Raw genomic sequence first — 15,335 nt, 5'->3', positions numbered from 1 at the left:
GTACTCTTTTCCCTTGGACTTCTCTAATAGCAGTTGTGACACACCACTGCATCCACATTTTCCTTTAAGAACTCAGAATCCAAGAGAGAGAAAAAAAATCTGCATAAAATTGTGGTTTGGTTATGCTGTGTGAGTGTTTGTTTGCAGACTGCTTTAGAATTACAATTTTCCTTCCATAAAGATCTCCCTAAGTATACAAATAAAAACCTGGTAAGGCCAAGATAAAAAGAGAAGATTCCAAACAGGGCAGAAAATAATTCAAATGCCTTTTATTTGTCTTTAGTAAACAAGCAAACACGGAAGAAATGTCTTTTTTAAAAAATACTTTTTAGTGTCTGAAACTTCCAATGGTATTTCTTCCCTAATGTACTGTTTTGCAAAGGCACTTGCTTTATCTACTGACTCTGGGGCTATTTCAGCTGCAGATGAAAATGATATTAGAACCTATTCTTCTCCCAGTCTTAGTTGCTGCTGAACTTGGAAAGCAGTGCCAGGATGGGCATGAGTAAATGAGGGCAATTTGGCTATTCTCTTAGTGGCATTCTTAGCGGTATGAAATTCTATAACACAGCAGCTTTTAGACTGATATAATTTAGAAATTGCCCTTTTATTATCCAGCCAGCCAGCCAGCCGTTCATCCATCCACCTATCTAATAACTTGGGGACTATGTTCAGAATAGTTTACAAATAAACAGGATGCTAGGATGGGAACCATCATCTATTCACGCTGACATTCACTAAGAGATGTGTTACCAATTCTGGTCCTCCAGGGTTGATCCATGCAAGTCTCTGAGATGTCACCATCCTATCTGGACCTTATTAATTTGTCTAAGCCAACCCTAACCCTAACCTGTTAGGTTAAATATTCTTAGACTTCTGGGCCTATAGCAACTACGTGGTTCTTTCAGAGACTCGGTGGGATATCAGGAACACAGAGGCTCTCTCTGATTGGTTATCTGAACACTCTCACAGCCATCTCTCTCTTCTACTGCTCCTGCACTGTGGTGGGCACAGGGAACCTGTGAGGCTAGAGGATCCTGGGTTCCCCCAAGATACAAGAGCAGCTAGCTCTCTGCTCCCAGATTCTGCTAACCATGGACATTTCTTCCAGGTCAGGTGAAGGAAGATCAGAGCCAAAGTCCCTTTTCAGAGACACCACCAGTCTTTAAACTCTGTGCTTTCCTTCTGACCATTTTCTCCTTTTCTTCTCTTCCTTAACCTATAGAGACTTCATTTAATATATGGTGAAATACACTGAATTTTCATCTATTTTTCCCAAATCTTTTGTTTGTGACGTTAATATCATGATTTCAGATCTTTAGGGCACGTCTGATACACAAAGGCCCAGGGTTTTGAAATTCAAAATCTGAGAACTGTCTCAGAACCTCTCTTTCTGCAAGAGCATCCATTGCTCATGCAAGTAAGGACAAAAGTCCTAGTAGCTGCCCAATGGTGAAGAAGGGTCCCTATGTATCCTCTCTCTCTTGCTTTTTTGTCTTCTACTTCATTAATTTTGTTGTTTGATCCTTTATTTCTTTCCCCTATTTTCTTAGAGTTTAGTTGGCTGGATTTTTTTTTTTCTAGTTTGTTGAATAGAATAGTTAGTACTACTTAAGCTACATCACATATTTTTTTTATTTTGCTATTGGTCACTTTAAATTTTGAAACAATCAAAAATTCCTTTTTTTTTCTAGCAAAAAAGCTAGACATACAGTATAAATAGCTTGTTTTTCCTGAATACTTATAAACTGCTGACCAGAAGGTCCATTAGCCCCAAACAATTTAATGTGTGTTTTCTACAAATAAGAACATCCTCCTACTGACTGCAACACAACAAAACCAGGAAATACGTTTTGATACACTCCTGCCCTTTGGTCCACAGACCACATTCCAGTTTCACCAATTGATGCAACAAGATTTTTTGTAATGAAATGGATCCACTTCAGAATCACACACTGCATTGCTTGTCATGTCTCTTTAGTCTCCTTCAGTCTGGAATATTCTTCAGTCTATGGTGGACTTTCATGACTTTGATGTTTCGAAGATGAGTCCAGTTACTTTGTAGAATTTCCCTCAGCTTAAATTTGCCTGAAGTTTCCTCAGGACTGGATTCAGGTCACAGTATCACAGAAGTGATGCTGTGTTCCTCTCAAAGAAGCAGATCAGGTCATGCATGGTTTCAATAGCTGATGTTCACTGTCACCACTTGATAAAAGTGATGTCTTCCAGGCTCTTCCACCATAAAGTTACTTTCCCCCCTTTGTGGGGAGGTACTCTGAAACCATGTAAATATCCTGTTCCTCAACAAACTTTAAATTCATTCATTCATTCATTCATTCATTGATTTATGCCGGTATGGTCTCTTATTTTACTTAATATTGTAAATTCTATGAGGTACTATCATGTTACTATCCATCTGAATACTCAAATTATGTCCAATGTGGCTAGTAGGAGTTCAGTTAAGCTGACATCTAGGCCCTTTTGATATGTGTCCATCATTTTTTTTTTTAACACTTCTTTGGTTTATGGTAGAAGTTCCAGGTTTTTCTTGTACTTTTTCTCTCCCCCAGCCCCAGAATCAGGCATTTCTCTAAAAATTTCCTTTTTTTTTTCCCTTAATGGAATATGGTATTTGGAAGCCAAGATCTGGGCGCTATGTATGTTCATTGTTTTTGGAGCGTTGCTGCTTCCCATATAGAGCCAGGAATTATATATATATATATGTGTACCATATAGTTACATTTATATTTATTTCTATCTATAGAAATTGAAATCTATCTATATTTATCTATAGATACTGAAAACCACAAGTTCATGCTTATACCTCCAATCACATGTTTCTAATTTTCTCCCTTTCTGTATATGTAACCCCATCTCTAATAGTGAGAAGACAAGCTTCCATAATTCTTCAAATATTTACTTATGCAACCAACCTCACTTTATGCAACCAATCTCCCATCCCTGCTATGATCCCCTCCCACACACAGATGCCCTCTTCTCCCTGTTTGGGCTCTGACTCCCCTGTGTGGACACCTTCTCGCCCTGTTCAGGCTGATTCCTCATGCTTTTTTGCCTACCATCCTTGACTAGATGTTCTCTTCGTCCTCCTTGGACCCTGATATTCTCCAATCCTGCTCTGTCTCACCTAATGGCTTTAGAAATGAGTTATTCAGGAAGGGGAAGGAGTACCAATCAAGTTTTTCCATGTAATGTTTTCCTTATCCTCTTCAATCCAGAGTTGAGTTTGCGGGAAAGCAAGAGAAATCACCAGGGGCCAAAAGAAAGAAGGAACTGAGAGCCCAAGTAGTAACCACATGAACTAACTAGGCAGTACAGGAGCTGGGGTGGACTAGGGTGGGGTTATGTCTCAGAAACCTAGGAGTTTTCACTTTCATTCTCAGAAAGACACAGAAGACAAGACCTTGGAAATTCTGCAGGGAGGTGGGGATTGAAACTGAACCTCCTACATAAATCCAGGATCATTTAGGGCTTCCCCTTCCGTGAAATGGTAGAGGAGAAATAATCTGCACACTAGCACAAAGAGAAAACAAGGAAGCAAGCTATTGAGGCCCGGGTACAGGGTAGAAAATAAGCCTTTCCAGAGAAATTGTGATCATAGACACGTACCTCAAATGAGCTTCGTGTCAACCACATGGCCCTGAACACTCCATATTGAGATTCAGTGTATTCCCAGCAGAAGCAAACTGAGAAAAAAATCTGGTGTAATAAAACCTCATCACAGGCCACACTTGATGTCTCCAGATGAAGCCTACCAAAAATGAGCTCACCGTTCAAAATTACAACACATACAAGGTAACAATCCACCTTGAGAGACACAGGAAAGAGTAAACACAGCAGAATTAAACCCCAAGGAATTTCAGATAATAGAGCTGTAACAGAGAGACTGTAAAATATATAAATTTTAAATGTTTAAAACATTAGAAAAGAAAAATAAAGCATTAAAATATGTGTCTGTGTCCTAATCTCCTCTTCTAAAGGACATCGGTCAGATTGACTTTGGGACTCTCCCTAATGACTTCATTTTGACTTAATTACCACTTTAACACCTTAGCTCCAAATCATTCTGAGGTACTGGGTGTTAAGGACATCAATATATGAATGTTGGGCTTCCCTGGTAGCAAAGTGGTTAAGAGTCCACCTGCCAGGGCAGGGGACAAGGGTTCCAGCCCTGGTCCGGGAAGATCCCATATGCCTCAGAGCAGCTAAGCCGGTGCACCACAACTACTGAGCCTGCGCTCTAGAGCCCACGTGCCACAACTACTGAGCCCATGAACCACAACTACTGAAGCCTACAGGCCTAGAGCCCATGCTCCGCAACAAGTGATGCCACCGCAGTGAGAAGTCTGCACACCGCAAGGAAGAGAAGCCCTCGCTCGCCGCAACTAGAGAGAGCCCGTGCACAGCAACAAAGACCCAACTCAACCAAAAAAATTAATTAATTAATTAAAAAATATATATATGAATTTTGAGGGAGACAATTCAGCCCATAAAACTGTGGTAAACTGAACTTCACCAACCTCTCTTCTCTTGGCACTCTCCTGTTTCCTCTCTGCTTTCCAGATAACTCTCTGTACTCAATGACCTTCTCTTTCTTGCCTCAAGGGCTTTGCGAAGACTGTTACCTGCACTCGGAATACTTCCCCCATACTCCCCAAATTTGCTTAGCCAAAAGCTAGGTCTCAGCTTCAATGTCATTTCCTCAGAGAAACATTTCCTGACTCAGATTAGATTAGGTCTCTGTGTGTTGTGTTCTTCGCATCATTTTTGTACAATTTCATAATTCTAATTAAATGATTAACTGTATAATTACTGAATTTCCTTGATCCTATGATGCTATGCGTTGTTAGATGCAACATCAATTTCAAAACACTTGTAGAGAGAGGAAAGAAATACTACCCTATTAGTCAGCTATTGCTCTAATAATGCTGCATGAAAAACCACTCCAAAATTCAGTGACTTAAAATAACTAGTGTTTATTTCTCCCTCATGGGTCTGTGAGTTGATGCAAGTCACTTGTAAAAACTCAATTTCAGGATTCAGCTCTGAGCTCCAAGCTGCAGGCTGGGTTGGTTTCAGGTCTACTTCATATATGTCCATATGCTTCCAGTCCATTGTGTTCTCATGGTGAATGACAGATGTCCAAGCAGAGGGAACATGCAATGCCTGTTAAAGCCTTGGCTTGGAAAAGGCACACTGTCACTTCCACCCATTCTGTTGGTCAAAGCAAGTCACATGGCCAAGCCCAACATCAATGGGTTGGGGACAGCACCCTGCTTCCTTTAGTGGGAGACACTGCAAAGCCACATGGAAAAGGGCATACATGTATACTGTATAATTCAAAATTGGGTGGAATTGGGAATAATCACTCAATGCACCATAACTACAGCAAACAGTACGTACGTAACTTTTTATTATGTTGACTTACAAAAGATTATTCAAATATGTTTGTTAATACAAAAAAATGCCACTTTATTCTGGGTTAAGAGTAAATCTTCATAGTCAGAGCCCAAAGTATCTTCTGAGTCATTTTTGGTCACCAACCATTATGCACCTCATTCTAGCCACCAGCTCTTCATATAACCGGGGCTCAGGACCTTGACCTCTTTAATGCTTTTGTAAGTTTTAGGCATACAAAAGAAGACCAGGGTTCTCTTTGCATTCTGAATTTGGTTAAGCTCAGAACATACCCCCCAAATTGATGCTTTTATCATTGGAAATTAAAAACTTTTCATAACAATCAACAAGTAGTTTTGTTTTGTTTGGGTTTTTTTTTTTACTGCTTATTAAATTTTTTTTTATTGAGGTAGCATTGGTTTATATCATTATATAAGTTTCATGTATACAACATTACATTTCTATGTCTATATACACTACAGTGTGCTCACCACCAACAATTTAGTTTCCATCTGTCACCATACAGTTGATCCTCTTTTTCTGTTTCACCCTTCCCCCAACCTTTCCCCTCTGGTAACCACTACTCTGTTCTCTGTAACTACGTGTTTGTTTTTGTTTGGCTTGTTCATTTCTTTCCTTTTTGTTTGTTTTTTATATTCCACATATGAGTGAAGTCTTCCAGTAATTGTCCTTCTCTGTCTGACTTGTTTCACTTAGCATAATATGCTCGAGGTCCATCCATGTTATTACAAATGGCAAGATTTCATCTTTTTTTATGGCTGAGTGGTATTCCATTGTATATATGTACCACATCTTCTTTATCCATTCTCTTTATCCATTCTTCGATTGATGGACTTCAGGTTGTTCCTATATCCTGGCTATAGTAAGTAATGCCACGATGAACGTAGGGGTACATACGTGGTTTTGAATTAGTTTTTTTCTAATTCTTTGGTAAATACCCAGAAGTGAGATAGCTGGATTATATGGTAGTTTTGTTTTGTTTTGTTTTGTGGTACGCGGGCCTCTCACTGCTGTGGCCTCTCCCGCTGCGGAGCACACGCTCCGGACGCGCAGGCTCAGTGGCCATGGCTCACGCGCCCAGCCACTCCGCGGCATGTGGGATCCTCCCAGACCGGGACATGAACCTGCATCCCCTGCATCAGCAGGCAGACTCCCAACAACTGCACCGCCAGGGAAGCCCCTATATGGTAGTTTTAATCTTAATTTTTTGAGGAACCTTCACATTATTCTCCTTAGTGGCTGCACCAATTTACATTCCCACCAACAGTGTAGGAGGGTTCTCTTTCCTCCACATTCTTGCCAACACTTCCACAAGTAGTTTTTGACAGATACTTGACACTTGAATGATAATCTTTCACAACTCATGAACCTCTCTAGCTTGGAAATCCTACAATCTCTTTCTAGTGTCAATTGTACTATCTAGCATGTGACAGGCAACTCATTTGAGTGTGTCCTAAAAACAAAAGGAAATACAAGTTTTATCTCTTGGTGGATATTTTTCCATCTTAGTTTGTGTCTGCAAAGGAATTGAGTGTTTCTAGGTGACCTTTAAGTGCAAGTCTAACATTCCTCCAGTGATGAATATTAGTTTCATTTATTCTAACTTTGTCTTGTGGCTCTATTTCCATGTTTTTCTACACATCCATCAATTTTCATTTCAAAGTTACTTGTAGTGTAAGTCTTTGAACAACATTTGAAAAGACAACTAGACACCTAAATTTAATTTTACTAAATTTAAGTAAAAATTCAACCCCATAGAGCGGTCTAAATAACTCAACTGAGAGGACATTTGATTAACAAGAGATGCAATATTACCTATATCACTTGTTCCTCTGCCCAATAGCTAGAAAGTTTCTTGTAATATGGATTGAAGGAGTCATCCCATTGTAACACTGGAGCAGTCATCTGAAATTATGTCTTGCTCGGTTCTCCTTCATCTCCCACAAGTGCAGGAAAGTGACTCAGGCAGGGTGGACAGTGTCATTTTTACCAGGGTCTGACTTAGATGCTAGGTATGATCGATTCTCTCTTCTCAGGCTGTAAAGGTCATGTGAAATATGATGAGTCATCTTTCCCACCACACTGAGATAGCCTTCTAGAGAAAGAAAACAATGCAGAGGAGGGACTTAGAATGAGAAAGAGAGACAGAAAGACAGACAAACAGACAGACTGAGCCAGATCCTAGAGGATGGAGTTCTCATAATATCCAAGATCATCTCCTGAAACTTCTTGACACATAAGCCAAAGTTTATGCCTGATTAATGTGAGTTGATTTCTGTCACACACAATCAAATAGAGCCCTGGATATTACAAAACAATAACCCCCATGAACAACATCATGGTTATAAAAACACAGGATAGTGCAGCAACCACAAATAATTTCAGAATAACTCAAGCCCTTCATTTGTTTTCTTGAACATGATGAAGGGGACAGAGAACCTTAAAAATCCTTTTGCTTCCCCCGTCCAGTGGCTCACACGCCGCAGCTGTTTCTGCTCCTTTACATCTGTCTTCAAATTCCAGTCTCACATCAAGATAACCTCCTCCCCCAAATTTAACCTTTTGAACTTTTGTTCTCTCTTCCTTTCCTCCCTATTCTCATGCCTAAAGCTCAAAAGACCTTGTCTGTCAAAGCAGGACTCTCAGGGCAGGACTCACCTCAGAGCACAAGAAACCATGTTAGCAAATGAGGGAAGACTGGGAACGTCCATGCGCGCTTCATTTTTGTCCCATTGCTCCCCTTTTAAAAATGTTATAAAAAATGTTATAAAAATGCTTAATTTTAAAGTTACACAAATGTGGTTTAACATTTGTTGGCTTGTTTTTCCTTGCTAACCCAATGTCTTCCACATACATATTAGATACCTCATAACAAGTTTTTGAAAAAAAGAAGAATTAATGACGAGATGAATCTCTGAATGAACAAGAAAGGAATGTATGAATAAATGTAAAAATGAGACATTAGAGATTTGGGGGAAATTATTACTGGGAAATTAAAGTCATGATCAATAAATGCTGGACATGGAGAAGATTAAAAAATACAGTTCTAAAATCCAACTCATTCTTTCACGTACATAAAAACAGAACAAAAAAAGAAAAGAACTTTGAAAGTAAAAGCAAGTCATATATATATGTATACATATATATGTATATATATATAGAAAGCTATCTACAATTTAAATAATCCCAGTGGTAGCTGTAACCAAGTGTATTAATTAGAATTCTTTGCAAGCCGCAGAGAACAAATCTGAATAAATAAGACATAAATGTATTTATTGGAAGAAGTATGTTTTACTGACCCAACAGTCATCTCCTCCCTCTTATCTTTGTGAACCGCACACTAGTTTTGTTCATGGCTCTAATTATCCCTCACTCATATGGCTCCAAGTTAGGTCTTAACTGAATAGAAGCCATTTCCATCCCTGCTACCAGTTTATGCTTATATGAGATGTGTGGGAAATTCTCCTAATGGGCTTCTGGGAAAAGCTTTCCTTACTTGCAGAAAGAGACCCAAGCAAGAAAGAAAAATCCCTTCTCCTGTGTCTGAAAAGAGGGATGTGGTGAAGATGTGATGACTGGATTTCTGTAGCCTTCTTGTGAACATAAGAGGATAGCCAACGAGAAGCTAACATATCAGGATGAAAGAGTGGGATGAGGCAGTCACTCTACATCCACATTTCTTGTTTCTGAAATGATAATTTCCCCAGAGCAACTCAGCTGAGCCAGGTTTTTCTGTTTTTCTGCAACTGACAGAATCCCAGGGATAGAGAACCATATCAAAGGGAGGCTGGACGTCTGCGCTTGGGATTGGGTGGAGCCCCAGAAGCTGTGGAGGTTAGGAAGCAGAACCCAATAACAGCTGCCTTTTGGTGAAAACAGTCTGGTTGGGCTGCGCTAGGTCAGGTGAACTGAATTCCAGTGTTGTCTTTTTTTCCTCTCTTCAAAGCAAGTTTCAATTCCTAGGCTTGATTATATTCAGTAAGAAAGAATTAATTCCTCAAATCGGACTTTAGATTCTAATACAAGGTTAGGTAGATGCTGAACAGCCAAAAATATCAAGTGTCTACAACATCAACAAATTAGCTGGTTTTTCCCAAGATCTCCTGTATTATGGGTTTTCTTGTTTCTTAGTATTAATTCTTGGGGGCTTCCATTTCTCCTAATCATCTTCTGTCCTTATTTCCTGCTTCTATAACATTCTACGTCTTTATTTTAAATCATACCTTCTGCAATGTCACTCTCGTCTGCCTTGTCTATGCCTTCATTCCCCAAATGTGGAAATAAATCAAGCCAGTTTTGTGTCTCAGATTTTCAGTGGAGTTTTGGGGTTACAGATGGAGATTACATTGGAGTATAAGCTGAGAACTAAGTGTAATATACCCGTCTAATAAAAAAAAATTAATAATCAACTATATCCTACCATGGGGAATTTGTTGCTGGATATGTTAAGTTCTAGCTCATGTCTCTCCATCCTATGACTATTTTCTTTTCCTCTCTACCAGGTTTTTTTTTTCAATTTCCCCAAATTCCTTTAATTTCATAAACAGAATATTTCTCCATCTTGTACTCAAAATCAACCTTGTGGCCTATGCCTGCATAGCCAAGAACTCATTAAAGAGCTCTGTCAGTGGGTTTCTATCCTTTAAAACACAAAGCATTGGAATAGCTTGGAATTAGTTTTTTCTTTACATGATACAAATTTTAGGATGTGCTTCTCTCTTTACCAACCTCTGTAAGCAGAAGGGGGGCAATTTAAAGATTTATTCTTCCCCATTTCACAGAAAAACCTGTGGGGATTGTTTTGTTTTTTCTCTTCCTTTTTTTTTCTTCTTCCCCATCCTCCTTCTGTTACTGCTCCTTCTTTTCCTTCTTCTCTCCACCCAATACAAAGGCAGTGACTGTAATTGATTCTTACGCCCATAATTCAAATGAAGAACAAAGTATGAAGTCCAGTCTGAAGGAAACGGGGAAACCGGGTACCGTGTGATACGGCTGCTAGTCCCAACTCTGCAATGTACCAGCAGTACGATTTTGAGCTGCTTCTGAAGTCTGGGATTAAAGCTATGGTTTACCTATATCAGAAGGGTATTAGCAAGACTAAATTAGATGATGAATGAAAAAGTACATCCTCAACTATCAAGGACTACCCAAATGTAAGAGAACGAATACCAGATAGTGAATTCCATCGCTGAAGGTCCATGAGAACGAAGCTGCTGACTGTCTGTGATAAAAGGCAGGAATTCAATCAAAGAGCAAAGAACCCGGGGACTGAGACTTTGGGGCGCCAAGGTCAGAGTGGGGCCAATAACAAGACTTGACTTGAGATGGAGCGCTACTGGAATCCTTCTATTTCTCTTGCAGAGGCAGATTTGATCTCTGAGGTTGCTGCAGGTTCAAACTTAAGAAATCTTACTCTGCTCTTTCTCCTTTAAGGCTGAAGGAGCAAAGAGTTAATTACCTTGTTATATTTGTCTCTCTTGCAAATTTTCCACATGGGCTTTTTTTCTTAATTAGCCATCATATGAAACGAGAAGAATATTTATTATTTACTGTGTGTATTAAATTTTATGTCTTTTCTTCTTAATTCTTAAAATGGGTAAATTTACTACTTTTCATATTTCTCTCCTAGAAAAAGCAATGTTTTTATTTGTTGTTGTTATTGTTGCTTTTATTGTTTAGTTGTAGTCCTCATTTGACTTTTCTTTGGGTCAGTAATTCTTCATAAAAAACAAAATGAGAAAACCTTCTGGCGTGCTTTAGATTAATTGGAAGAAGCAAATAGTTTCCCCATACGTTTTCTTACTCTTAATGCTTTTCTTTTTATCGTTTACCCAATTTATATATGATACCTAGAAATGCCCACTGAGTATTGGTTAAATTATATGGCTTAACTTCAAGGCTCTGTAGTAACTTATTAAAGTATATTTTATAAAGTGATTTTGGTCATCAAGATAGCACGACTATACAACGACTTATGTGCATATGTGGCTTGTTGCCATGGTACTAAGTCAGCTCCAAAGGAAACATGAAATGCACACCTACATGCCAATTTCAATCTCAATTATATATCTACTGCAATTCATTAGACTTAGGGATTCCAAAGGGTTTATACATTTAAAGACTTGCTTAACTGGTTTAGAATTTAACTGCTAGCCAAGGTATTCGGAAGGAAAGCATTTCTGAATAATTCCTCTATTTAAAATCTTCTTTATTTTTACCCCGACAGTAGGTAACATATAACAATGCATTATACATAGTCTTATTTTGTGTATGTATGGCTTTAAAAGCAAAGAATGTCTCTACTCCTCCTTCCCCACCTCCTAGTGCAGATACGGATATCTAATATAAGTTTCTCTTAAAAATGTTAGGCTTGACGGAATTCCCTGGCAGTTCAGTGGTTAGGACTCTGTGCTCTCACTGCCGAGGGCCTGGGTTCAGCCAAAAAAAAAAAAAGTTGGGCTTGAATGGAAAACCTGGTCCGCAAGTATCAATCAAGGTTCACTTAAGAGTTTCCCATAGCTGTTTAATATCTCAATGCAACAATCTAGGTTTTATTTGGAAATGATGATGATTTTATTATGTCTTAGGCCAGTCAAAGCAATTTTGAAAGCTCTGTTTGATAAGCTTCTTTTATCCCAGTTACATCTTTTGCTTCTCTCATCTCCCTTCCCCTCCACCTTCTCCAATTTCTTTCTTCTGTATCCCTCACATTTCTTTCTGTTTTGTACTCTCTCTTCTACTCTCTACACTTCAGCAATTACTTAGGAAAAAAAAGAGTCTGGCATTTTCCTATTGCAACTCAAAGGAAACCAAGCCTGAGCATATCTCTATAACATAAAGACCCAGGGGGTTCATTTTTGGGGGAAAAAAATCCGACCAGAAAGGAAAACAATCCAGATTTAAAAAATGTCACAATTAGGTTTTTTAAAAAGTATATATAGTTCAGCTTGTTTACTTGGAAAAGGGACACTTAATGTTCTTAATTATGTGTAAGTAAATAATCTAGGTTGATAGAATTTTACAGGAAGCTGCTAAAACTAAAATGTTTGAGAAAACAGATATTGCTTAATGGACAAAGAAGCCGCTGTACACAGCGCCCGTTGAAAAAACTGAGAAGTAAAGGACCCACAACACCCACAGGTGACTGGGAGAGTGTTTTGATATTTCTGCAGGTGTTTGTCTATAAAAGCATTTCAAGGTGTAGCTTTCTACTGATTCGACCTTGCTAAAAATCAATCTAGGAACTATCATTTGCCAATCAACGTTTTTTATCACATTTTCCAAACCTTTTTCAGGACATGAGAGTTTTTAGTTCCTCCTTCTTGAGAAAGAGACCCCCTGATGGGAGACCCTAAAGCCACCTCTGGACTTCGACACTATGTCTGCCCTGAATTGAAGGCCCTGTTGCTGAATTTCTCCAGTTTGCAAAGCAAGGAATTTCGCACTAAACTTGACTTTCTAACTTAAAAATAAAACCCCAAACCTGCTCATCTATCGCAGGTAAATGTACTCCCTTTGTTTCATGGTATGCATTTAGATGCATTTGAAATAAAAGGTGAGTTAAATCAGAAATCTTGGGGACAAGCATTTACTATTTTAAAACAGAGAATGTCAAATGTTGTTTTTCAACCCAGTACCAAAGGGCATTTCACAGGTAATTTCTCAGAGCTGATGCTAGCTAATTATTAGCTATCATACCCTGCCTCCCATTCTAAGTGACTATCTCCTGGCAGAAAGACACAACTAGGAGTGTTTTGTTTCATTTGTCCTTGGAGTTTTTATCAACATCAAGAAGGTAGACTGAGCCAAAGTTAGAAGAATTCTGGAGCTAAGCAAAAAGCGACACATTTAACAGCCCCCATTAATTGGGGTTGTTACATGATTAATTTGAGAAAAACAGAAGAGACCGATTTCTTTACAACTCACAGTTGGATGCAACGCACTAAAAGTAATCCTGTAAATTACATTTTAAATCTTCAACATATTCCGAGCAGATAAATTAGTGGCATGATTGACCAAACTCCTTTTAAAAGTACACATATTACGATGCATCATAGTTATAAACAGATGGTATTTGGCCTCCTTCCTATTCTCAACATTTGGAATTTCTAAACTATGTGAATTAAACAATAATATTTTATAAACATACAAGGGATTTTGCTCACTGCTTTGTTAACATAGAAATTATACAATGCTGACATTTATTTAAATTTTAAAAAGTAAACAACAGTGTGCATTGAAATAAAGCAAACTAAAATCAACACAGAGAAGTATGTTCTGTGTGCATATTACCTACGATGGCACTGGCCTTTTTAAGGGAAGACATGATGGGTTGAAGAACAAATGGTAGCTTAGATGGGTCTAATCCTTTGTACTCCAAAGGCTCATTTAACACCTCTCTGTAAACAACGGATATTTATATCATAATTGGCTATTTGACCATCATTGTTCATCTACTGTATAACCTGCTATTACGGAGTTAAAAGAAGTTCCCCTTCATTGGCTCATCAGCTCTCATAGTAGTGAAAGTGTACTCGCAGTTTTGAAAACACTTCCACAAACGGGAATCATTCTGACACTTCTACTCAGAATGAGAAACATTATCATTATATCAATAAGTATGTATTTTTTTCTTTGGGGGATATTATTGCCAGAAAGAAAAGGAAATGTATCAGATCTTAAGGTCATTTACTGAGATTCCTTTCTAAAATTACAGTTTTAACCCTTTGGCCACATTTTGGAAGGGAGACACATCTGCTGAGTTGATGTACAAAATAGAAGGCACTCAGTTTTCAAACACTATTCTCAGATTTGCAAAGTTGTCCTGGGATGTATAAATAATAAATCAGATATTTCAATCTGTTTTATGGTTTTTGAAAGCCCTGATTATCATTGTTTAGAGACATTCTCTTCTCAATGCACTTCCCAAGTGTTCTTGTTCTAGCTTCCAAGGCTGGGCTTAGGGAGGCCACCTTCCCCTACCTCGGCTTACTCCTGGACTGCTCTTCTCACATTTTAAACAAACAATCAACCAACCTCTACGTTCAGGTCTACAGTTTGAGGACCATTTCAAACCAGAGGGGGTAAAATCTTGAGTGATAGGTGCCAGCGATGGTCACCAACACTCCAGGCTAAGGTTTCTTATATTTGGTCATTGGAGTGCACCACTTTAGCCTACAATCTCTATTGGTGGGGAAGAGAGGAAAGTATGCTACAACTTAGATGGACAGAAAAGGAAAGGGCTCTGCTGAAACCAAGAACAAAAGGCATTTTTCTCTTAAACATACAGTTTTAAATGTGTATATGCAAATAAATACCTAATGATAAATAGTAATACTGGCGGGAAGGAGGCCCTTTTAAAAACATAGATGCCTCAAAATGATATTAAACGTTTTCCCACGTTTTTTTGGAAATCAATGTGATACTTCTAGATATTCTCCTACCCAAACACTGCTTAACCTCTCTGTCCCCCACCCTCTTCGCGCCTTCTAAATAAACAATTGGTGGTCAGGAGGAGAAACAGTTTGCAATCCAAAACACAGGTATGAAGTGAAAAGAAAGGCGACCTGAGGGCTGGCAGTGGGATTGAAATCACACGTCTGAATATATGAGAGATTCGAAGAGGAGTATTTTAAAATTAATAGCCAGAATCCCTGCCTGGAGAGTTCTCGAGCTCATCCCCACTCCCTTCTCTGTTTTTGCTTAAGTTACATTCTTTAAAAAGGACAGCGGGGAGAGAAATCATTCTTTTTGCTTCATCTTTGTCGGATTCTCTCACTGAGGTATGAGACTGGCCGACTCAAGGAACCAAGTACAATAAAATACTTAGACGAACAGAGAAGAGTTCTGCCCGCCAAGGCTACGCCGCCTTCCCGGAGGTGCGGAGGGGGACCAGTCAA

The 15,335-nt window shown here is 38.8% G+C and overlaps 1 protein-coding gene across 7 annotated transcripts in view; it reads right to left on the bottom strand.

Annotated features, from left to right (window-relative positions):
• Positions 1-15,335, bottom strand: part of GTDC1 (glycosyltransferase like domain containing 1) — a 437,175-nt gene that overhangs the window by 31,920 nt on the left and 389,920 nt on the right. The window contains exon 12 of one of the 7 annotated variants that reach the window (XM_060016862.1): positions 6,795-7,473. The exons of the other annotated variants lie outside the window; for them this stretch is intronic. Within the exon in view, the coding sequence (XP_059872845.1) occupies positions 7,438-7,473 (36 nt within the window). The 3' untranslated portion in view covers positions 6,795-7,437. Of the gene's footprint in view, positions 1-6,794; positions 7,474-15,335 lie in introns of those variants that run through there. 7 annotated transcript variants of the gene reach the window in all.

Source organism: Delphinus delphis, chromosome 7 (assembly GCF_949987515.2).
Source record: "Delphinus delphis chromosome 7, mDelDel1.2, whole genome shotgun sequence".
Taxonomy (NCBI): domain Eukaryota; kingdom Metazoa; phylum Chordata; class Mammalia; order Artiodactyla; family Delphinidae; genus Delphinus; species Delphinus delphis.
Note: the sequence above shows the minus strand (reverse complement) of the source record. Positions and strands in the feature narration are given on the sequence as shown.